At 42.6% G+C, this 25,789-nt stretch overlaps 1 protein-coding gene across 9 annotated transcripts in view; it reads right to left on the reverse strand.

Annotated features, from left to right (window-relative positions):
• The window catches only part of SPTBN1 (spectrin beta, non-erythrocytic 1), a 148,940-nt gene that overhangs the window by 35,799 nt on the left and 87,352 nt on the right, over positions 1–25,789 (reverse strand). For all 9 annotated transcript variants that reach the window (XM_068939953.1, XM_068939952.1, XM_068939950.1 and 6 more), the window contains 15 exons: positions 23,939–24,090; positions 17,429–17,602; positions 15,582–15,673; positions 13,468–13,548; positions 12,570–12,685; positions 11,403–11,515; positions 10,609–10,796; positions 9,490–9,607; positions 8,074–8,232; positions 7,169–7,471; positions 6,203–6,356; positions 4,643–5,513; positions 4,382–4,519; positions 2,986–3,742; positions 2,528–2,730 (listed from right to left, as the gene is read on the reverse strand). In XM_068939953.1, coding sequence (XP_068796054.1) covers positions 2,528–2,730; positions 2,986–3,742; positions 4,382–4,519; positions 4,643–5,513; positions 6,203–6,356; positions 7,169–7,471; positions 8,074–8,232; positions 9,490–9,607; positions 10,609–10,796; positions 11,403–11,515; positions 12,570–12,685; positions 13,468–13,548; positions 15,582–15,673; positions 17,429–17,602; positions 23,939–24,090 — 3,619 coding nt within the window. The remainder of the gene's footprint in view (positions 1–2,527; positions 2,731–2,985; positions 3,743–4,381; positions 4,520–4,642; positions 5,514–6,202; positions 6,357–7,168; positions 7,472–8,073; positions 8,233–9,489; positions 9,608–10,608; positions 10,797–11,402; positions 11,516–12,569; positions 12,686–13,467; positions 13,549–15,581; positions 15,674–17,428; positions 17,603–23,938; positions 24,091–25,789) is intronic.

A 25,789-nucleotide genomic window follows, 5' to 3' on the forward strand; every position in this document is an offset into this window, starting at 1 on the left:
AAAAACTACAAAGAGTTCCATATGGGAAGTATGGAGCCTTGGTGCACATCTGAACTTGTTTGTTTAGGTTCTTTGTTATACATCAGGTGGAGCTTGGTTGGGAGAGCAACTTTTTGTAAAACGAAAGAGGCTTCCTTTGCTGCCACTCCCACTACACCCAGCCTTAAGGCTTTGTTCCTGCCTGTTATCAGCCTTACAGATGCGGAAAGCAATCACACAGATTTCCTGAATAGCAGCGCACTGGATGATTTTTGCAGTGCTCCACATAAAACAGTTGTGGAATTGAGGAAATGCGTTGAAAAACGTGGGATTAAAAAATAAATGCTCTAGGACTCGCCTGGCATTCTGAGCAGGACTCCAGCACGTGTCCCACATCCAGGAGGGCCCAGGAGGCCGGCTGAGGTGCCGTGGGACAGCAGGGAAACCAAGGAGGAGCCACACCAGGGGAAATGGCCGTCTGAGCCCCACAGCCACAGGCAGCGGAAGCCCCTCTGCGGAGCATGCAGAACAGAAGGCCTAAGCTATCTCCCACTCCAGCTGTCCACTGTGACAAAAAGAGGCTGCAAGAACAAGCTGGACATTTCCTACTATGTACTATGAGGGATCCTATCTTTTAATATTTCAGAGGTTACAGAAAGAAGATAACTGACTAGAAGGCCAGGATCAAATCCTCCTGCTTTAGTAAGTGGATGGGAGAACTTAAAGCAGAGGACATAGAAAGTTAGAGAGGGTAAAGAAGGAAAATTCCTTTACTAGCTAGCTTTCACCTTGGGTAGGTAAAGAGAGAGCTAAATGGTTCTTTGTGCTGACTAGTAATACATTTAGAGCTTGCCCTGTAAGCAGTGCCAAAAGGATACTGTGCTACATTTCTGACCTTCACATAAACCTGACATCCTTCAGGTCAGAACATACTTCCACAGGCAGGTCACGTGAGGGCAGAACTTGTGGCAGTAGAGAAGGCAGCACTTCCAAACACTTTCTTCTTCCACCTGTCTCACTGGAAGCTCTTTGAGTGAGAGCCATCTCTTCATGATAAGTAGTCCACAGCTGAAGGGTATTAACATTTGCGGTGACTGAAAAGTCTGCAGTGCACAGGACTTTTGGTGTTGATAAGCAACGTGCTATGCTATGAGTTCACCCTCTGTATCTCCTCCAATATATTTGTTGCTTTAAGGCAATGGAAGCTGAGAATGAATGCGCTGACTGGATGTGCTCACCACGTTCAGGTGTTGTTCAAAAGGCAAATGTCAATGCTTCTTTTTATTATGGGTAAAGTCTTCCAGGAAAGGAAATTGTGACCTTCATGAAATGGGACTTGTTTGTACCTGGACTCAGATTCTAGGTTGCTGGGGCTGAGAACCCAATGAAGTCAACAAACTCAGATCCTAGACTGTTTTCATATAATCTCCTCTTTCTGGCCAGTGCAGATTCTCTTTGGGATCTAAAGAGACTCAAGCTGGTCAGATAGATAATGGAAATGTGAGGTATCCTTGGGTTTAGATTGTCAGAGGGCTCAGGGGCCCTCAGCAAATTCTGGGAATAGGAACGTCCTCCTTTCTTTAAGCCACAAGCCACGGCTAAAGCAGGTGGAAGCACACTTTGCGATGTCTGCCAAAACAGGAAAGGCACAAAATTCCCTGCACTACTTCTGCTCCGTTTCTCCTTGGAGTTAAAGGCATCTGGCTAACTCTGAGCTTACTGCCAGCTCTGAGAGGATACCCACACAGGGTGCAAATCTAATAGAAGGGACTTAAGTAACATTTGACCTTAAGGTTGTGTATGAGCTTACTACTGCATTCTGACTTTCATGATTGAAATGCGCCTTGAAAGGCTCCATTATTATTCACACCAAGAGCAGAGAGACCTATGCCTCATAGCCATCAAAACTGAACATTTGGTTTTCAAAGAAACTCTTAAAAGCCTATGGGCACCATGCTGCAGCTAAAAAAGACAAAGGGAAAGCCTTGTTCTAGGATGAAAGACACATTTGTACCAATGTTTTCTAATCTGATTTCAGAAGGAGGGCCAGACAATCTGGAAAATGTGATCAAAGCCAAGAGGGTGGGGTAGATACAATGCCAGTTAGACTCTTGAAGAGCCACATTCCTTCCTCTCAGGAAGGACAGGAATACATTACTATCATTAAATTAGCTAGAGGATAGCAGAGAAAATTTTAAGACTTGTGGAACCAGACACAGCTACTCCTACTGCTCCCATCATTAATAATAAAAGGCTACTAATATTCCAAGAATTAAATTAATTATTAAATTAATTAATTATTAGCAAGACCCATGTAGCCAAATTCTGGGTGGTGAGCTCATTACTTAGCCTCTAGAAGATGGCAGATGTAATGTTTGATTAAAATAGATTCAGTATATTTTTGAAACATTACAGTTCCTTATTTTTCCACAGGACAAAGAAAACATTCTGCAATGGACATTTTCTAACATGTTACTTGGCCTTGGGATTCTGGTAAAAGCTCATCTCACAGAGAACAGAACTAAAACATGAACAGCCAGCTTCTTACCTGTCATCAATGGAATCCACTTTCTCTTGGATTTTGTCAGAGTTAATATTCCCATCACTAACTAGCCTCCTGCCAGTCTCTACAACTGCATTGATCTTTTCCTCATTGGCATCCATTGTGGTCATGAAATCCTCCTGTTTTTTAATAGCAGCTTCTGCTCCTTCCAAGGTAGTGGGCATTTCCGTATGTGCCAAAACATATTCCTGTGGTTAAGACATAAATCAGAGAGATAAAAACATTACATTCAGGCAGTGTTATCTGCTCTGACGAGAGATTCACCACATACGAAAAGAAGTGTCTCCTAAAAACATAACAGTGCAATACAAGAAGCAAATTATAATTAAAAAAAAAGAAGCAATTTATCTGTTTTCAGCTCTCCTGCTAAACAATCTTGTTTGTGAGTTGCTTGCAGTATATGGTGTCAATCCGTGGAACTTTAGTAAACTCAAATCATTTACCTGGTTATTAAGAAATGCTTCTGCTTGCTTGGTGTCTCTGAGAAATAGCTGGTATGCGTGAGACTGGGAAAGGAGATTTTGCCTGTTCTCCCACATTTTGTGAAGCTCATTCCATCCAGTGTCCAAAGCTTGCAGGCGCTGGCGTAAGAACATGTACTGAGCATCGGTTTGCCCTTGCGTCACCATCTCACCCATGTCCCTCATTTTCTGATAATCTTCCTCGTAATTGTTGATTTCATTCTTAATATTCTCATGTTGAGTGAGCAGCTTCTCAGCCTCTGTCAGTGTGTTTGGCATATCTTCGGAGGCAATTGCAGTCTGCGTTCTGGATAACCAAGACTGGAAGTCATCCAGATCTCTCAAGAACTGCTGCAGTTTGCTTGCCTCTCCAAGAGACTCTTCCCGGTTCTTCAGGGTGGTCTTCATTTCTTCCCATACATCATTGATTTCTGCAAGCCGTGAAAGGATAGCCTGAGCCTGGTCAGGATGCTCCGATTCCAACTTTTCTGCCTCTTTTTGCAGGTCACTTAGCTTAGCCTCAATGGCTACCAGGTCACGTTCCATGCCCGTCAGCTTCCTCTGCAAGGCCATCACTCCAGCTAGATCATTACCCAGATCTTGTGTGGATTCGATCACTTTGGTTTTTTCCCTGATCCAGGATTTGGTTTCATTGCATTCAAGATGATAATTCTGGATACTTAGGGCAGAGATCAGAGCATCCTTCTTCCTGTCAACGAGTTCTCTGAACTGGCTCCATCTGAAATCGGTGAGGAGAGAAAGCAGAGAAATTGAGACTTGTATACACTAAGAGCAAAGGGTATGGCAACAGTTCTGAGTGAGCAATTGCTCACATTAGCTTGTTAAGGCATGAAGCTATTTGGGATTTTTTCAATCCTTTCCATATCATCAATAGTTTTAGCAAAACAACTATTATCCAAGCTACAGCACATATTAGAATATGCCAATTACCAGCAAGACTGCGTCCTTGCAAATATGATTTTTCCTCAAGTGCAAAATTGCCAGTCACATCTAAATGCATTCACCCGAGTTCAGTTTGAAGCCAAAGTATGAGCGAGTTCATATGAAATGTTGTACTAGTTTTCTTTTCGTCATGACAGTCGATACAGTAAATTTCCAGTGCAAATAATTGAAATTGATGTACTGAGGACCTGACTGAAGTAAAGGTCAAAACTCCAGCTTTTAATCAAACACTTGAGAGATATAACTTTTTTCCCTCTAGTTAGGGAAAGGCTTACAGTTAAAGGCTTACCTTGAAGATATTTCAGATAACAGTATCAGAATATAAAAAAAGACACGTACAAGAAATAAAAAACGGTCCTGCTCTACCTATTTCACTCACTGTCACGTTCTTCATGAGCATGAAGCATTCACTTACCTTGTGTTGAGTTTATCTTGCTGTGCTTTGATCTCCTTCTCACTTGGATGGCCACTGTGCATTAGCTGTCTAGCAATTTGGTTCACTACTGCAACACGTGACGCCTGATTGTTCATTTCTGGTTCTAAGCTTTCAAATCTGGAAAAAATAAAAGATCGCAAAGGCACTGAAGAATCTGAGTCATAGGAAAGTTGAAAAAGGTAGCCTGTATAAAAAAACTTCCTCCCAGTATTCCCAAAACTTGCTGGTGAAGTCACTCACCTGTGCTGGATCACTTCCAGGTCCTCCAGCTTCTCTGGAATCTGCATATTATTCAGCCACTTCTCCTTTTCATCAATCCAAAGCTCACAAGCATCTGCCTCACTGAACATCTTATACAGAGCAAGGGTATCCTGCAAGGCCTGCTTACGCAGCCGGGTCAGTTCAGCAACCTCTTTGTATCTTTCCTCTATTCCAGACAATCTGCCTTGCACTTCAGGAGATCCAGCATGCTCCTGCGGTAGAGCCTTTGCTTGTTCATGAAGCGAGTCAATGGTTGGCCTGTAGCTTGCAATTTCTTCAGCCACGTCTTTGTGTTTCTTGACCAAGGACTGAGTAGAATATTCATCGTGGCCAACGTCGCTGCTGGAGACGATTTTGAGGATGTCCAACATCCATGCGTCAATGTCATCAGCATCAGCTTGGAACTGGTGAAGGAGAGAGGCTTCCTCCAGACGCTTCTTCCTAATGGCAGATAACTGTTCCAAGTTAGCCCACTGCTCCCGGATATCTTTAATTCTCTCTTTAATTTTCTCTGACCCAAAATGCTCCTCCGCAATCATGTCTTCACCTTCTTTTATTGCCTGCTGAAAGTGGCCACTACGGCCACTCATTTCATCTTCAAACGCCTTATGTTTACTCAAGAGACGGACGACACTGGTTAAGTCCTTCCCATAGTCATCAGATGACAGGATCTGTTCCTTCTCCCTGATCCAACCTTCCTCTTCAGCCATTTCCCAGAAGAATTTCCAGAGGCGCCGAGACTCCTCCAAGCGGGCCCGGCGTTCAGCTGCAAGCTGGCACAGCTCTTGGTAACAGAACTCCATATGAGCGACACGATCCCTGATAACCTGCGGATCACACGGTTTGTAACCTGTTCAGATAGAGAATGTACATTACAACTTGGACTGGTTTATTTTCATTCTTCACAGCTGGGCCATACAATAGAGTTCTTAATTCCTGTTTGTTCCATCTACTGTGTTTACGTAAGATAATTCATAGTCAGTCTTCTGAAACACTGAGTGTGAGCTATTCAAGCTCCACCACACAATAACAGAGATAAGAAAATACTGGATTTTAAACGAAGACAAGAACAAAACAAAACTCTAAGATGCTCATTACTGTTTTCAGTGAAGCAAAATTCACTACTCTAGACTTATATCGGCCTTATATACGACAGCACAAAAAGAGCACCATTTACTCTAGTTAATGACACTGACTTAGTGAAATTGTTTTTGATTTGCATAAATGGGAACACTATCAGACTGGGTCCAATAATTTGAACTGTTTGTATTAGAAACACAGAAGTTGAAATTAATGGTGACTGCTACGGTTGCTGCTGGTTATGAGTGTGACATCCCACGCAAAACACAATGTCACCATGAACTCTTTGAGCAGGTACCTGGATGAATTAATCATGGACACAATGAGTCAGGAAGGAACAGATCAAGCTCAATTTTCTTATTATGGTGCTGAATTTAACCTAATCTGCCCTGCAGAACTCATAACGCTTATAGTCTCATAAAAATTAAGACTAAGAAGGGCATGCTGATTACTAGTTACCTTCTCCATCTGTGGCAAACTTTTGAGCAGATGCATTGACCCCTCTCACTCTCTCAGCCTGAATAGCAATGTCAGCTTCCACAAGAGCATGTTTCTGCAACAGGTCTTCAACTCCTAACAAATGTTTGCCATAGTCTTGAGACAGCAGAAGCACCTGATCAAAATGAAAAAGGCAAAAAAAATGGGCTGAAGGCCATCAGATATTTGGTTTTTGATGACTCTTCCATGCATTGCTCTGTTCTCTTTGGTTCCACTGATTTAAGTCTGGAGAAATACCAAGCGTGTAAGCAGAACTATTTCAAATGTATATAGACAGGGCTGCAATGAATTTGAGACAATATTCTTCAAATCACTGGCAGCCATGAAGAACTTCATCATGCTGTTCAATGCAGCTCTAAGTCCTGGATAATGAAAAGCTATGTCAGCTCAGCAGGAGGAAAGAAAAGCACTCAGTTCAGGTACTGTGAGCTGCTGTTGAGCTACCTTCGACAGCTCCGACAGCTCCCAAATTCTGCTGGCTGATAGATAAGAACAAAGTCATGCTCCTTCCCCTTCCCAAATCCCAGAAGAATAGGCAGGAAGAAATTCCATGCTTTTTAAAGCAAAGAAGGGACTTGATCTCCATGTAAGTTGCAACAGTGATGAAGAGGAATTATTTAATTCCCTTTCACCAAAATCTGTATCCTCACCAAAGCACTCTGACCAAAGCTCCTGGCCCATAAGAAAGAGGCATGAAGCTGAAAAGCAGCTTTTTAGAGGAGGCAATTCGTTCTTTTTCCTTAGCTGCTTTTCATTTGTATTTTTTAAAAATCAACATAAGGCATAAGGTTCACTGCTCATGAACGTAGGTCTTTTGCATTTGCCTATTAAACCAGAGAGGCAAAATACATCTTAAAATTGTATAAGAAAGGACTTCTAAACCTCTCTAAAACATTTGGTCTCAGCTCTCAAATAGGTAACCCTTACCTTCATCTCATCCATCCAGTCCATAATGTACAGCATCTCCTGGAAAATCTTTTGAAGACCAAGATTCATCTCCAGTCGTTGTCTTCGTGCCCTGAGCAGCTCCAGGAGGTACTCCCATAGGCGTATAACATTGTCCTTTCTCGCAGTGATGCGTTTGATATCATGGTAATTTTCAGTCTCGAGCTCCTTTGCGACTGCAACCACAGCTTGGACTCGTTCTTCATATGCTGCAATGTCTGTTTCGATGGCCTCGTGCTTCTTTGTTGCGGCCTCTACTGCTGGAAGGTCAAAGCCAAAGTTATCCTGCAAAGACAGAGGCACATTTTCAATAATGGCTGCTGAGCAGAAAAGCAGTAGCTCAAACTCTAACATGATTTCTGATCATGAAAAATACATTTGTTAACAAATCCAGGATCACCACCTACTCTGAAAACTCTTCCTCTGATAAAACCAGCAAACATGCTTCAGTACCTAGTGGCTTTGGGGAAAGAATTATGATGGCCATCAGCAGTAGCCTGGGGTTTCAGGTCTTTTTAAAGTCATCTTAAATCACCTCTAACATTAAAAAATAAAATTCACTCCTGAGCTATTCCACTGAACTGACCAAACTATTCAAGTTAAGAAAATCTTGACTGTGGGTAGCTATTTCTTCATCAACTTCTCCTGGGTACAGACTGGTAGATTCAAAGAATGGGTATCCTAAATGCATTAAAGATAGGACAAACACGATATGCATATATACACTAAAATATATATTTACATGCACATATAATAAATATAAATATACATATATCCAGTAAAATAGATGGCATAACAGAAGAAACATGTTCTCTTTGCACAAACCGTATCCTATAAATTACTCATGAGAATCATTTTAGTCATATAGACAATTCTGAAAGCATCACCTGAGAAACCAGACGTTGGTTTTCACTCAGCCAAGTTTCTCTCATAGCTGCCTTGCGATCAAATCTGCGTGCAAGTTGTTCCAGTTTCTCTTGTCTGATGAGCTCATTTCGCAGTGCCAGTTCTCGTTCATGTTCAGCTTTTTCCAGTCTTTCCCAGGCCTGAAGATGTGAAAAACAAATGCACTTTCTAAACACACATTCTTGTAGGATAATGATAAATCACATATCTACTTAACACGAAATCAGCACTGAATTCTCTGCAATCAAGTTTCCCAGAAGTGGCTTATTTATTTATCAGCCAAAAACTCTGGTTTATATTGTTCGACCTTACACCTTGTCTGCTAACATATGGGCATAATTTAAAATTTATTCTCAACACACTCATTTGTTTTCTGAGCAAGGGGCATAAAACTTGTGTGTCTGAGATGCATTTTCTTGAGTACATTTGTTGTTTGCCTCAACAAGCTTGAGCAAACTACCTGGCTTGAATGTGTAGGAATGTGTAGGAGAGCATTTGTTTCAAAATCTTCTGAGCATTGTTCCTAAAGAAGGGATTGTTCCTTTCTCTTTTAGATAATGAGAAATAGAGATTCATGCCCTCTCATCTCTGAAACCAACTTACGATTGCTGTTCTTTTTTACATTCACTTTAGAAAGAAAAACAAGCTGTTACTTGTGCTGCATGCAAGACCTTTCTTCCAAGCAAAAAGTTAGTCATATGCACGTCACTAATACTATAAAAATAAGAGGTCTCGGAAGCACATTGAAAGCAAGCTAATCACCTTTCAGATCTTCTTACAAACAACAAAAATAGCCGCAATTAAACAACAAACTACCTAGATCCTTCTAAATCCTAACAGATGTGAAATTGCCTGGAACCCAAGTATTTTTGGCACGCACAGGGGCTTAACGCAAACAGGGGAGCTGTACAGTTTACTGCTCTCTAGGATGCAGACTGAGGCCACAGACACCCATAGCAGCTGCTCTGGGAATGCCAAGCTTGATCAAACACAAATGAGGAAAGCTCACAGTTTAAGGCTGTTTGTTATCCTTGACAGAGCTTGTCCGACCTGCTGCTGTTCCACCAGCTGCACCAGCATAGAAAACTAGCTATATCAGCCCCGAGCAGGAACCCGTGGGATCAGCCATGGCGCTTCCTTCAGCCTCCTGCACTGTGGCAGGAGGTGCGGCAGAGGTTACAGATGCTGAAGCCACCCGGGGATGACAGTTCAGATTAGTGACTCTGAGCTATGGGAAAAGCTCACTCCTCCCCTCCTAGAGCCTCATGGTCCCCCAAATCTCCAGCCCCTAAAGGCTGGAGCAGGCAGATGCATTTCTTCCCAGGACGCTGAGACTGAGGCTGAAACTAAAAAAAAAAAAAATTCTTAGCCCCACAGGACGAGCTGGCTCAGTTTACCTTGTTAATGTCCGAGATGAGTTTGCCCTCCCTTGGCATGTATACTTTCTGATTGTTGGCTCTCATTTTGCTTTGGATGGTAAAAAGCAGCACTTCTAGGTTTCCTTTTTCTGTAAATCTAAGCAAAATTTACGAAAAGAATAGGGTTACAATCAAGATTTCATTGCTCCTAAGGTATTATAAAGCACTTCCTAAAAAAGCTGACATTATGTACGGAGCATTCAGATAAAACACCTTCATCCTGTGTGAAAGCTGGAAGCAAAGGAAATAGCCTACAAGTTCTCTGCAATTAGTTGGGTCAAACGGTAAAAACCTACACGGAAGTCCATTACCTGTGTGTTTAGATTTAAATCCCTTTGGGGACAGAAGACAGCAATTGGTTTTTACTCTACTTACTCTGTGTGCATTCTCCTAGTTTACTTTATCATCTCAAGAAATGGAAGTTTTATTTAAAGCCTACTGCAGTCAATAAATTCTTCCCACTGCTTTCCCCGAGTTGTATGTCTGGGAAATACACAAACTTCATAGGCACTAGGGAATAGGCAGCAATTTAAAAAGATGTCTTGGTAGTCTGTAATAGTTTGGATTGTGATTATTATCCATTAAAACTTATATTAGGCAAAAATAACAAACAGATCTGAAATCATGATGCTAAAAGAAACTTTCCAGAAATAAATTGAATGGCTTTGGATATATCACTTTTAGCAAGCATAGCTCTTTTTTACAAAGCCAGATAAACTTCCTCTTGATTTTGGAAAAACAGTAGATTCTTTTATTAGCAGTGTATTGGTATTATATGCTGCTAGCAAGTATGACTGGTGATACTACTATACTAGAGATGGTATGCTATTACCACTCATATTACATGGCAGGCATCTCAGTGAAGCTGCAAGCAACACAGTTATTACTCTTATGTGCATTATGTGAATAGCATAAAGCAAACAGTTTCTGAGAAATAACAATCAGTGCCAATTAGAAATGTGATATCTGGGTTTGTTTAGAAAAATAAATTCTTAAGCCCAGGTTAAAACTACTTGGATGGTGTTTGTTTAACAAAAATATCAATAATCGACTAAACAAAACAAGACCACTGTTTTTTTAAGCTACGATTAAAATTACTTGGGTGGTTTCTCCACTGTGCGGTAAGTATTGAATGCCTGTAGCTGCTGTTGCACACCAACTAGTGAGTTGGCGAATTTGCGATTGTTGAGGATGATAATGGTTTGCTCAATCCACTCCAGAAGGTCAGAAGCCAGCGATTCATATTTTTCAATCATTTTCTCTGTTTCAATGGCATTGTCCAGCACCTGCAACAAGCAGCACAAAACAGCTTCAATAACAAGGACAGTGCTCTTCAGAGTCATTTAATCCAACAAACTACATGAAAGAAACTGTATTGGGAGACTTGGCTTATGAATCAGACCACTCACTCCTGAGTGCCACAGGGGCTGCGATCCCTCTGAGGGATGAGGACCTTGTGTTTTTCAGCAGTGAACTCCCATGATCCCTTAAAAAAGGGTTCATGCTCAGTCTGCCAGCTGTAAGGAGGGTGGCAGCCTTGCTGAAAGGCAGAGAATGACTGCACATTTCTAAATGAGAGACTCCTCTGGGCTCCAGAAGACAGATAGAGGACCCAGAGGGTGAGGAGCAATTAATGGGAAAAGAAAAGCAACAGTGATGCAAAATTAACAGGCAAAAATAAAACACTGGCCAAATGTTTTCTAAGAAGAGACAGTTGGAAACTAAACACTCCTAACAGTGATATGGGAATATTTAATGTTCAAAACATGTTCAAAAGCAAAAGTAAAAACTACCGTACAATGGACTCTTAAGAGACCAAAACTCAATAATAAAAAGAAATAACAGAAAGATTTAAACTGCTTTATAACAATATATAATTTGAACTGGCAAACCTTTCCGATACGTTTTCCTTCGACAGCTAAAGCTTTCATCTTAGAAAAGTAGTGGTAATATGTCACCACGTAGGTGATGATTGACTTTTCATCAGGATGATCAACACTGATATCTGAAAACCAAACAAGAGTTGTCTTAGCGCGCGACGGGTGTGTGGGTTAAAACAACAAAGCTAATAATCCAATAAGGACGGGTTCAAGAGTCAGAGAGACGGGTTCAGTGGCAGTTCAGGCTGCTAAGATTTAGGTGCTAATCAGAAGCGAGCCCAGAGGCTTTGGACTAGTTCTGGATTACGTGGCACGGTACGGCACTGAACTCTGTCCCCGAGAAGTGCTCCTTTACCTGCTTGCTTTTGTGTGGACTGTGGTTAAAGCCCATGCATGCTTGGGGGCCGTGGGCCCGGGGGGCCTCCGACTCAGGTGCCAGACTTTGCCACAGCCTGTGTGCGGCTGAACAACTTATTTAGCGTCTGTGCGAGTTGACAGACAAATGTTAACGAGGAACGCTGACGCTGTGGCAGCATTCGGAGAGAGGAATTCGAAACTACTTGTATGTCTGTCCAGGCAAATCTTTTGAGAGATACAGATGGAAAGTAAATTCTTTTCCTTTCCTACAGCAGTTCTCAGGCACTGGAAAATGAGCAAGAAGAAACGTGCCCAAACACATGACCTTTATGTGCCCTGCGACAAGGAAACTCTTGTCCTGGTGCTGTGAGCCCTCCCTACCAGCGTGCACGAGCACGCACACCCACCAGAGAGCACAGCCAGTATCTCACCGACAGCCTGTGAGTGAAGGCTAACAATTTGGTGAAATCCACATTATTCATCTTTTGGCTTTCAGACACTGTTTCTCAGCGCAGGCCAGAAGGATGCCTATAACTGGAACGGTTTTCTGTATATATGGCGAGCCCAGTGATCTTGTCAGAGGGGGGAATATAAATTCAGGATTACGAGCTCCTGTGCTCCCACTGCCCAGTCCTCTGCAGGTGGCATCTTGCCTTCTCTTCTCTCCTGCCTTCTCTGGCTGTGTCACTCCGGTGAGTCACCAGCATCCAGCTGCTCTTCCCCCACAAAAAGCTGTCACCAAACAGCACCCTGGGATAAGGCGGGGTAGGAGAAAAGAACCCACAAAGAGCCGTGAAGTGCTGAAATGGCAGGAAATCTTACCCTCAGGGTCCAGGAGCTTAGTAAGACCAAGGTGTTGCTCTGCAAGGTTAAAAGCATTCTGCAGATTGTAGTGTGCATTTGATTTCTTCAGCTTGTCAAAATCAATCAGATCAGGCCTAGACAGGATGGAAAATTCTTTAGATTTCCCGAAGCACAGTGCAGCCACCCTCAGATGAACAAATGAAATAAAAACTGCAGTCATCAGAAAACCTGGCCCCTTGCACTGCTGAGGTTTCACTTCCCCAGTAGCCCTGTACATTTGAACAGGAGCATTAAAGGAGTGAAGTAATGCCTAGCATAAGCCAGTGTAGCAGAACCAAGTCTGTGACAAAAAATGAGGATAGTTTACCAGGGATAAAGGTGACCGGGGAAAGAAACGAACAGTCAAAGCTGAGGCCAGGTAATCAATCTCTCCTTATGCCAGTGTAAGCATTCAAGCTGTCCCACTAACTTCACCTGAAGACCCTGCCAATGAGTGGCATCCCCAGTCATGTCAAAGCCTTGCACTGGATCCTGTCATCCCTCTCAGAGTGACTTCTTTCCCTCCAGCCCCCCCTGTATTCCAGGCTGCTTGGCTGGATCACAGGTTACTCAGCAAGGTATAAAAAACTTTTTCCAGCTTGGTCAGTCACAAAGCAAGACAATCTCGCATCTATAATTTACTCTCTTGAAGCTAAAGGCAAAACGTGTTTTGACTTGCAATGTGAGAAGCTGTTGCCCAGATGAGCTCGCAGCTACCACAAGAGTGAAAAGAAAGATGCTGTAAAACTCTCTGCAATTCTTCAGCCTCTTCCCCTCCACAGATTTTACAATCAAGCTGCAAGGTAACTGCAAAACACAGTGTACTGTGCAACAGTTTAAGCTTTCAAAATGCATAAAGACATTTACCCACACATACCTGTGCTTATGTATCAGTGCGTTGAAAGCCATCCCGTCCCTCCAGCTTGTCGTAAAGTTGTGAATGTTGACATTGGGATAACTGACACAACAAAAAACAAAAACAGCACATCAATATATCATCCTTGCTACAGTTCTGCAACTGTGTCACTAAGAGCAGGAATGCCAAATTTATTGTAAACATAAGGGTGGGACAGTGCCATCCTACAATGGACTATCTATCATCATGACTGTTTTCTAATCAGACTGACAGCAGAGGTAAGCACTTCTCATTTATTCCTGTAAACCCAGCAGAACTGATATGCCTTCCACAAGAAAGGCTCTAAACGTCCTTCAAAGAAATCACTCGAAGCTGCTGTTTTATGACTTGCTGCCCAATCTGCAGCCTACGAAGTTTCAAATCCCTGCAAGTCTAAAGCCCATTCCTGACTCAGCTGCTGGCAAAGAACTGAAGAGGTATTCAAAATGTCAAGTTTAGGAGAAGAGCAGGAATAGCTGGATGAAAAGGGGTAAGTCAGACCTTTTCTGATGGCTGCAGGTGCCACAGGAGCAATGATCCATTAAGTTTTCCCTGAAATGGTCTACTGCCATGGGCAGCTTCAAGGACTGACCCTACTCACCATCTGACTTTTAAACAAGATGTATGTGATGGCCACCTTCACAGCCCAAGGATAAGCAGATGCAAAATTAATTTCCTTGGTGATTCAGGTATTTAGGAGTCTCAGGCTGCTCACAAACTGACTTTTAATGAAGGTTTCAGAAAGAGAAGACAAAATATCACTAGAATAATGCAAAAGTGCCCAATTCATTAATCACATGGTCATCCATGCTTCATGGGGGAAACATATCGAATTCCCACAAATAATGTATATTTAGTTATGCAAGAAGGTTACTGTTAGAGAAAGACATTTTGGAAGTATTTCTATTCATGAAAAAATTCTCTTTACAGTGGAAAAAACCAGAATGATAATCACAGATACTCAAACTCTTATTAGAAATGCATGTGGCTAAACCATATAATCAGACAGCAAGAAAACAGTGGCCAGTTTGACACTGGTTTTATTTTTCTTGTAGCTCTCAAAATTTATTCAGTGCAAAAAATTCTGCTCCCACCAGCTTCTACTTTACAGTAGACGATTCATCCAAGACAGGAGACTACCCTTCACCTTTGCTGATATTTTATCCACCCTGCTGCACAGATCCCACTGCATTACACTGAATAGATATAGAAAACACATTACATCTGCAGTGCAGGGATACTTTATGAATGCCAGAACACACATTTCAGCACTTTCGAGACATAAAATACACATCCGCATCTTATGCCATTGAAAAAAAAAGTAATTTTATGTGTGGATCTTTGAAAATAGCTACAAAATAAAATCTACTAAATAGTATCATTTGGTCTTCAGGTTTTGAATGGCAGTCTGCCTGAAGAGACATCACAGTTAAGAGCAGTTTTTAATGCTCAGAAAATCCTAGTTAATCAATACACAGAGATGCACACAGACTATAGCAATCATCAGCTCAACCTCAGCCTGCTCACACTGTAGTCAAAAAGGAAAGTTTAACTGTAGATGTGCACAGGTCTGGTCCCTATATATCTCTCCTAGACTACATGATGAAAAATAGAAACCCAGGACACAGATTAAATACCCTTTCACTCTGACAATAACAACCTAACATATCACAAATGGTATATCACTCTTTACAAGAATGGACTCAACTACCACAGCTTCCAAAAGAACGGTAGACTGGAGCAAAGCTTCTGAAATTGTTTTAAAAAAACCTATCTTCTGCATATCTACATGTTGTTATATAGGGAAAGAAGAACAGTTGGTGGCAAACATCCAAAGCATCATTATTTCTTCAGAGTATGAATGGAAAAGAGTTGGCATATTACTACATATTCGTAGATTCTCAGATTCAGATGTTTATCATACAGAAATCGTAATAATATTATCGGTTCAGAATTTTCTGACTTGTAAACATCAGTTCACTCCTCTTGGTTCAATCCATTTAAGGAGAGATATGTGTTTGCCCGTTTAAAGTGATTTCAGTGAAAACTCAAAATGCTATAAGAGCTTTAGAGATAATCACTTAATCCACACTCACCCAGCTGTCTTCATCTGGCACCACAAAAGCAAAGCATCTTTAGCAGATTTCTTCTCCTTGTTGTCCTCAGTTTCAACACTGATATCTTGGATCTAAAAGTAACAAAGCAGTTTTAATTAGTTCACCTCTGAGAAAACAAATTTTTTACCTTTTCTGAAAAGATGAAATAAACTTATATCAGAACATAAGTAACAAAGGAAACCTAAGATGACCCAAGTAGCAAGGAAGGAGTACATAAAGCTCTTCTTCACTTAACTGCATTCATATCAAAAGAAAGCTTCGTCCGCCCTTATTATACAGAAAGATTATTATTTGTTTAGTCCATAGACAAAAAGGTTTAAACTTCACCAGAATTTTTATTTCCAACTGTCAAGGCAAAACCTGTTTTATATAGCATTATGGTCTCAACCTGCATGGTACTATATGCCTCGCGCAGCAGGCTGAGCACATCCAGCTTTGTGGAGTGGAGAACCTATAACAGGCAGGGGCCACTGCGGGGCAAAATCTAGGCAAAAAATCTAACCAAGAGTTTCATAGGAGCAAACACGTTTTCTGATACCAAGCTTGGAGGAAACAGTCTGCCCTTAGCAGCATCACAAAGATATAGTCTAGATTCTCAGCCATTATCCACTTTATAAAAAGAAAGAAAGAAGACAAACACGTCTCACTTCAGAAGGATAAACAAACATATCTGATTTTATGGATATACCTCAGTACTTTTTTAAAAAGTATTGTACCATGCAACTACTGTTCAGTTAATATAAATTCTTTGGTGAAATTCCACAGCCATCATTGACAGTTAGGCAAAACACTTGTATATTAGGAAAAACAGTGAGCAACATGGAATTTAAGAAAATGCTATTTTTATTTCAGGTTTCTGCAAAAGGACTTTCTAGCCTTTGCTAACTGATGGCAAAGACCAACACGCATCTTGCTGGAAAACAAGAAATCACTGCCTCCAGCTGAGACACTAAAACAACTCCTGTGAGCTGCACTCCTAGCCTGCCTCAGTGCGAAGTCAGTCAGGTGAGCAACAATCTCTGCAGAGGTGGGAACAGCTGAGGGCAGCGTTTCCCCCCAGGTGTGCAAGAGCGCATGTGTATCTGCAAGATGTTCAGGTACTATCAGTGAGGTGAATCATTCATCAGTCTGTCAAATGGATCTTTCCTTTTAATTCTCCCTAGAAAGCGTTCCCTGGTTCTGCACGCAGAGCCTTGGTGCAGGGCCACCACGAACAGCTAGAGGTACTCCTCCGCTCAGACAGGAACTCCTTTCCCTGTCATCTATACACCTATCTAAAGAGTGGGAAATACCCCTCCTAATTGTACATACAGCTTGAAGTGAAGCTTAAAGAAAGCTAAAACGTCAAAGGTTTTAGAAAGATGTTCTGGCTCTTACCAGTAACAAGAGAAGCAAGTTGCGTGCACATTAACAGTATGAGTTAACATTGAAACATGATAGCTTAGCAAACAACTTGACATTATTTTACGTGTTTAAAAGATTGAACTATCTGGAAATAAAAATAAAACAGAGCTTGTTTGGGTTCTGGGGCTTCATAATTATTAGCATTTTAAAAATAAAAGCGTATGACTCTGCACACAGGAAGCCTAAGCCTCTAACTCCCATTGGCTGCCACGACAGCTCAACAACACCATTAAGATGAGTTTATACTCTGTCCTCTTAGCTCTGAAGTATGTTCTGCCAGATGCTAAGCACCTTTCACTCCCATCATGCCAGAGGGCTTGGGAGCAATCCACACTTAATAAGCACAATAAAACATTACAAACAAACTCAACTGTGTGTGTGGTGGGGTGTGTGTGTGTGGGTGTGTATGTATATATCTTTACCTGGAATCTCAGGATAATGGTCCAAATAAGGCCAAGTGTCAGCCTGTGATTCCCATCCACAATATCATGAGATCCCATGTTTTCCAGGTGCACTCTTTGTTCTTTCAGAAACTGAAGGGCTTTATCAACATTCTCCAAGCAATGGATGCGCATCCTTCCTTTAGTTGGTTTGGGCTAGAAGGCAAAAGGGAGAAGAAAAACATACATTGCTATAGGTGGAAGAAGAAGAGGTGCTTGTTAACCGTTCAGCCCAGGCAGGTCAGGGGCTACCAGCCAGAATTACTGTTTTCCAAATTTTGCAGAACAAATATTTGTCAAATTCGAGGGGCGCAACTGCTCCTTACCTCTCGCAGCGCATTTACGCAAGGATAATGGCAGTGGGCGTCAAACCCGCAGCCGGAGCGCCGGATGCCCGCACCCCAGCCTGTGAGCAACTGCGGCTGAGCTGCCCCACGGGCTGCAGGCTGGCTCCGGCCCCAGTGACCAGGGACCACCGCAGCTGCACCAGCTCCTCCTCCCAGAAGGGCTCATGCTGACAGGTACTGAGTTTAATCACGGCCCTCACAAAGAGCAGGAACAAGTTTCTGAAGAGGAGTTGAAGCCAATTTCATTTGTTTTCCAAAATATTCTATCTGCCTACTTCCTTGAGATTTTCAGTCTAGTAGATTCACTCACTGTCTGGAGGATATTCAATTTAGTTAGGTTTATGCCACACCTGTTATATTTTCCTAAAATGCTCTTTTCTTTTCACCGGTACAAGTTCTTCCATACTTAGAAAGAAAAAAGATTCTGCAAAGGTAAAGATATGAAATAAACCCCAAACTGGCACATGCACACAATAAAAGGAATCGGTAACGGTTCACACAACATCTGTAAATCCAGACACACACTCTCTTAAAGGGCAGTTCAGATGTGGACCCTGAGCTAGTCAATGAAACACCTTGAGAAGGAAATGTCATTGCTTTTTTGAGCAGTTAAAGACAGACAGATGTTATGGAAATGAGGGAATAGATTTATTTCAAACAATTTCTCCACAGGGGGAAGAAAAAGAGAAAAAAGCAGCCACACAAAAGTAACGCATTTTTACAAAGACCCAGTATAAATGGAAAAAGCCATGACTACCTTAACAGCACGTAAAAGTTAGTTGTAAAACTGAATAAAATTAAAGGAACTTTGTTCTGCAGATAAGCGTTACAGTTGAATAACTTGTGCAGTGCTCACTGAGATGTCACCAAACATACTGAGCCAAACTACTAATTGACATAATTTCTTTGTTGTCTGGAGTGAACATAATTAACCAGCCATGGAAACAGTTGAGACAAAATCCTCTCCCCGGACTGCATTCAAGGGGAAGAGTTTCAGCCAGAGCCATATTATGTTCCCCAGAAACAGCAGCCTGAACAGCAGTGTGTCGTAAGGACGAAATGCTTGCTAGAAAGATGCCCTTCAGGACGCTCGCACTTCAGAGGCCATTAGTTTCACTTCAGTTTTCAGTTGCCACCAGTTCTGCTCCAGAGGCAGGGCAACACAGCAGAGCGCGCCCGCACCCGTTTCCCGTCGAGGGTGTAAATTCCCGGGAACCCAACACTGCTCTGGGGTGTGAGAGGACCCCAGAGGAGGCACAAATTGCATTTACACCCTATGCATTTCCTTACATATGACCAAACACTGTTGGTATAGGGTGAACTGCCCCTCGTGTAAGCGAGGGTAAGAGTGAGATTACGTGATTAGCTTAACCCAACCAGAGACCCGCTACTGTCAACAGGGACGATCCCGGATCCATCCTGCTGCTGGTGCTACCTATTACCCAAGCATGCGGTTAAACCGGACCGGAGATTTAAATTAATCTTGCAAACTGCAAAGGACAAGCGGATTCCCAGGGAGGGAGAGGAGCCCACGGCTGCGGGGAGGTGGTGGCGAGGCTCAGGGCTGCGCTCGCCTGTGCTGGTCTGAGGGTGCATCTGGCTGCCTGGGCTCTGCGTTTATAGTTTATACAAGGTGTGCCGCTTTTACGATGATGTTCCCAAAGCACAGGAAGGGCTGCTACCTTGGCTGTTTCTAAGAAGCAATGAAAGACCCGATGCTGCTCTCCCGCAAGTTAAAGGAGTCCTTCTCATTTATCCAAACAGTAACTCCACTAATGCTCCAAGTTATTTAGCAGAAAATTTTTTTACAATGCTTTTTCTGCTGTCAGAAACTCAGCACCAAGGTGACAGAGTTAATACCATGCACTACAGGTGTTTTGTTTAGTTCCTGAGACCACCTGCTCCCACAACCTATATGATCACCTGCTCTTAGATGAAGGATACAGGAAATACAACCTTCATTTACTGGCAAGATTTTTCTTCCTGCAAGCACAATGATTTTATGTGAACTAGCAGAGGACACAAATAGATCATGTAACAATCGAATCAGACCCAGAGGACCTCTAAAATCTGGTGAATGGACAATCTTCACAGCATCCCCACCGGCCCCCACTGAACGTCACCGGTGTGAGCACAGGCTTCTCCCAACCGCTGGGGCACAGCGGCAGGCACGGAGCCCGCAGCGGCGAGTTCGCAATGGGGCAGACTGCCAGTGGGGCAACTGCCCATCCTCTCTCCTCCCCATAGCATTCACCTGCAGCATGCAGCTCCTCTGCCTACTTCCTGATGCTGTTATATTTCACCTAAGCATCTGCCTCCTCATCATGCACAGAGATGAGAAAGTTTTATTTCTCCACAGCAGTTGTTCCTTTCTGATCTAAAGAAGCTGGTGATCCATTCGTGGTTTCCAAAGGCTGGGGCTAGATTTGCAGTGGTGCAAAATACATTTCCAATCTGGCCCTGGATCCAGAGGGGATATTTGGCTCTCCATACAGCAGGAAAGGGCTGATGCTTCTAGTGCCACAGTGACTTCTGGGTGGACTTTCTGGCTCAGAAATTCCCTGTTGGGACTACAACAACTTATTATTAGTGTAGACCGGGACTATTCAAACTATGATTTATTAATGGTCTGAGAAGCCACTTCAGATCCCTGCACAGACCCAGAACGCAGTGCCAACCTGGCAAAAAAAAAAAAAGTAGGACACCCCCAGAAGACAGCAGGTTAAATTTTACTGAACATCTGCATAGGCAGGTCACGCAGGTTTTAACTTACTGCTCTTTGACAAGAAGGGGAAGAGAAGTCTGAGACCTGTTTGTACAAGGTGTGGCTGCCCTTGCCACACTCTCCTGCACAGCCTCATCAGGAGACAGAAATGGCCTGGAGAACAGTCTGCCAGCTCCCATTTGGCAGGAGTTTCACCTCTATCGGGCTAACAGGTCCAGAAAACTAACCAGAGGAAAAGAAAGCACACTGAATGCATTGGTTATTGTATTTACACGAACTAAAAATCTTCACAGGCTTGCAAGGAAGATCCATATTACTTCAAAAATATTACTTCCCTTCTCCAACAGAAAACGTGACAGAATTCACTATAGAGAATCTGCTTAAACAATCTGACCTTTGAGCATTCAGGAATTCTAAGGAAATTATCGAGCTTTTATCTAGTTCTGGAAGAAACTGAACTAAATGCTCAACTTCATGCAGAAAACAATTCTCCGCTTTATTCTTCTGTTTGGGAGAATCTGGTTAACAGTGTGTGCACACAGAATTGCAACTGTCTTTTCATATTGGTTGGATTCTTTCCCACTTTGCTCAGTGAGGCTGTGGCATGCTATCATGTTTTTGAATATCGCGTCATTCTGAGGACCCCAAATAGTTAAGATCTGGACTAAAAACTAGTCCTGGAAATCAACTGAGTGAAGATGGGAAGATATAAATGTTGTTTTTATTAGATATAAGGCACCTGGTGACTGGAGAAAGCTGCAGTCTAGCAACTCATGCCTTCAGGTGCAAACAACTCTGTGATAATTACATAGTTATTCTTATTTATTACTGTTATTACTACACACAATGCCCAGATTACCCTGTCACGTTGGGCGTAGCTGTGAAGGTCTACGTCAAGAGAACTTACAGTCTAAAACCAGAGGCAACGAATGGACAGGGACCAGTAAGGGGGCATATACAGAAACAGAAAGGCAATGTTAACCATCATGACAGACAACGTTTCGAGACCTTCAGCAGCCCAAATGCTGTTAGATTTGTGGTGACTGACATTACACAATGAGTTTTGAGGAAGATAAATGTTTCTAGGGAGCTCCTACCAAACAGGAGTCACAGCACAGGAAAAAGGACCAGAGTGCCAGTTTGAGAATTAAGGCTATTTTGTACACTCTTACCTGGAGGCTCCCCAATATACCTTCAAGGACTCTGGGTTTTCAGAGTCAGAAGTCACAAGACCTTTTGAAAAAGGCAGGGTTTGCCCAAAGATAGCTGAAAGTCTTAGGGAGGGCAAAGAGCAGTCCTGTTTCCCAGACTGGTGCCCTAAATAGAGAAACGTCCTCACAGGTATATGGCTCCAGCTCTAGAATCTGAGTCATGGTCTGTAATGTGAGAATGAAATTCTGCTTGTTCTACTGCATCAATAAATACACTGCATTAAAATAATGATCTAGGCTAGCTTCTGTCTCTCTCTATTCCATTCCAGCCATTTGAGGTTTCTCATCTTGATTTTAAGCTTCCTGGGTAAGACAATGCCTTTCCGTTTCTGCTGTGGTGGCATGGAGATGTCAGAACTTAATAACAAATAAAATGAATTCCAAAAGACTGGAGAATGTCAACGAGTAAATACTACATGCTGATCCTACTAGCATATTTTTAGTGTGTGTAATTGTCTCAAGGTTTAGTGAATTGCGTTATCTGGATTCTTGTTTGCGGAGGAAGGTGTGGTGGAATGTGCTGTGCAAACAGAGACTGATGTCCTCCATCCTGAGGCTGAGATAATCAAGCGAGAATAAGAATTTGTGGTAGTGCTAGAAGCTGCCAAAACGATACCCGAATGATGATGCAAGTGCAGATCCAGCACCCTCACCGGGTGACTCCTGCACCCTCCCATCAGAACAGCTGCGTAAGTGCTGTTTGCATTTTTCAGAACCTGGAGTGAAAAATGTAAATGAATCATGCAGAGGGCGTTAACAGGACTGGTCTGAGCTTCACCACTGCTATTCGATACTGAAAGTCCAATCTTTGCAGGCAGATATGAAGATTTAAGCTGAGGTGGCAAAGGTGCAGTCTGAATCGTTAAATAATGGTGCGCACCGATCTCAGTTATTCCTGTATGACTGCGAATAAAATTGGATCTCAATGCTACTGGCAGTGAGTACGTCCATCACTAAAACCTCACAGAAGTAACTTTTTTGCACAGAGCGAAACACATTTTGAGCAAAACATAGCTGAAAAACATGAAAAGTGTTTACCTCCACCCACAGAGCACCAGGACAGAGTACTTCTATGCATGTCAGAGTCTCCTTACCATCACAGATGCCTTTGGAAATCTCCCTCTTGCCTTACTGTACAGATACTGCACTGTGGACCATATGTTCAATTCATTACTCAGGGTATTAAGCCATGGAGCTTCCATTAATAGGAGTGCTTGACAGCAAGTGATTACAGAGTCGCAACCTCATGTAGCCTTAGGTCTTAGCTAAAGACCCGTATTTCTTTGAAAAGATTGCTTTAAATTAGGTTGTTAAGAGCATGGCCATCATTTAAGGAACTGAGGGAAAAATTGATTCCCGGACATTCCCTGAAGCTCAGTTTTCCTGTCATGCAGCAGAATTTTTCACTATAGGGATTTTCTTACTCACCAACCCCTTATGCTGGTATCAAGGGGATCCTCTCAACATACCCAAAGGAAGAATTTGACCCTTTATTTATTTCAGATGTACCTCTCACCAAGGACAATCCAGGCCATATCTATCCTAGTAAACTCAGGTACGTGCAGGAGCATTCCTGAGCAGTGGGATATGATTAACCACACGGTTAAAACTGCTGCAATGCAATCCCAGTGTCGATCTGGCCCTCTCCAACGAGCTGTCCTCAGCAGTCCCCAGGCACGCTCCAGGGGACGGGATGTCTCGGGGTGGGTGGGCAGGCACGCAGCCAGCACGCAGCCCCCTGGGTCTGGCGGCTGTGTTTACCAGCACAGATAGGGGCCAGCTGGCCACGGTGCCCAGGAACGTTCCCCAGCACATGCAGTTCAGCATTGCAGAGGGAGCGCAGGGGGCTAGGGATCCCTGAGCGCTCTGTCTCTGTCACACTCAGTGGTAGTCAGTATGCTCTGGAAGCACTTAGCATCTCACCAGCAAGAATCCTTAAAAGAAGATTTCCTTTGATTCCTACTGAAACCAATAGGAAGATATTTTAACGGAGTTTGGACTCAGCTGTTCCTGAAGTAGCAGATTTCTCTTTTTTTTAAAAACACAGGAAGACATTTCTTAAAAAGAACATACGCAGCGTTGAACCCTCTAAAATCACTGATAGTTTTGCTGAACTTCAGCTGAGCCAAGAGTTCACTCACAGTTTTTATGACAAAAAGGTACAAAAAAGAAACCCAGGGAAGAGGTACAGAAATAAACAGGTACTTACAAGTCTCTCTCCTGAAAGAACTTCCAGAAGTTTGATAAGCATTCTTCCATCACGAAGGTCAGTGTATAGATCTGTAATTCTGCATGATACGCGTGCCAAGTGTGAATTAACCCACTTTGTGAAAGTCTTCTTCTGAACTGCCTCACGTTCATCTGTTGGGAAAACAACACAACATTACTCAAATCAGTTTATGTACATACATGAGACTGTGATGCTCAGACACGTCTAACACATTAAATGAAAGAACCTTGCTGCTTTTTTTTTTTTTTTTAGCAGAATCATTGTAGAAATTGGGACTTCTCACTGAAAATCCATCTTTCTTCCTATTTTATGACATTTTCTAATGTCATTGGGAATTTTACTGAGTTACTGCCTATGGAATAACTCTGGAGTATAGACTGCAGACTTACAAGCTGCTTATATAAGCAGCTCTCTTAAGGTGTGAAGAGGTCAGTTGTAGAGCTACAACGTAAAAGCCATTTTGGAATGGTTAAACTGTCCAGCAATTTGCTCGAGCGCTATCTTCCACCTTTGGAAGAACAGGCCAACTTCTGCTCTTGAATACATGCATGAGTCCACAATACATCCTCTGAAATAGCAGGAGTCACTTTGGATTAGCGTAGGTATAAAAGAAAGCAGAGACCAAAGCTTCTCATTTATTTTTTTTCCTCTCTTTAAAATATTTATTTGCAGATTCAACATGTATAACTGTACTTATACAATGTCAAGAAGAACTTTTCCACAAATGCATGTTTGAAACAGCCTTGCGTTTACTTAAGCCATAGAAATAAAGGTTCTTTCCACTTTCCCTTCCCAGAGTCTTTCACAACTGTTTATACAGGAAAACATTGGCTAAGAGAGCTCCCTTAATGCACACGATCATTACAGCCCACATTAATTCATAAACTTACACAGCTATCTGCCAAGTAGAAAATGACTCTCAGACAGAAGATATATTATATCTTCACAGTAAAAGTCTTTTGTCAAGGGCTTTGGATCAACCCTTTACTTGTTAGCAAAAAGTCATTTCACGGAGTTGGGAAGTACCGTGGGCCGACTTTGTTAACACACAGGTGCCCAAACTTGGACTCCAGAGCCCATAATTAAACATACAAATCGAAGGCGTCTGCTTTTCCAAGCGGCTGAATGCCCAAACCTCCCACTGGTGTCTCTGGAAGTCTGGAGCCACTTTCAGAAACAGGACACGAAGATTTGTAGATCTTAAACCAAAACACACCCATGTAACACACCATTTCTGAAAACTCTGAGCACATTGTTTTAAACACAGAAAATGTTAACGAGAGCGCAGAGGGACTGAAATTTCATATCTGACTAGCCAGGGTTTCAGTGGATGCCCTCCTTCAAGAGGAAGTACATGCCCGCTTCTCGGCAGCAAGTGCTTCCTGAGTGTGACCGGGGCATGATCCCGGCACCTTCACATCTAGTTTTATCCTCCAGACCCGCAGGACCATGGGGATGGCGGTACAAGTCTGATCTTGGTGATAAAGAATAACAAAAAAGAAGCTGCAGCTGAGGAGGATAGAAAGTTGGGAAACAAATTATTATTTATATAAAAAGATAGTAAGAAAATAAATAACAGCGACAGCAGAAGGGTGGTTAAGGAGGGAGAACTTGAAAGGGAGCAGGAGAGCAGATCAGCACTGCGGTGACAGTTTGCCTAACTGCATAAACCCCACCCCAAGATTTCAGTTCCTCCCATGTATTTCTGAATTTATTCTTGCCACCCTGCCATGCGGTAGGAAGTGACCCAAAGTTAACGCGCTGAAACTGTCCCACAAGTAACAACCTTTACCCCTCTATAAAGGCGGTGGGGGGGGAGGGACCTGGGAA

The sequence above is a fragment of the Struthio camelus genome, chromosome 3, assembly GCF_040807025.1.
Source record: "Struthio camelus isolate bStrCam1 chromosome 3, bStrCam1.hap1, whole genome shotgun sequence".
Lineage (NCBI taxonomy): Eukaryota > Metazoa > Chordata > Aves > Struthioniformes > Struthionidae > Struthio > Struthio camelus.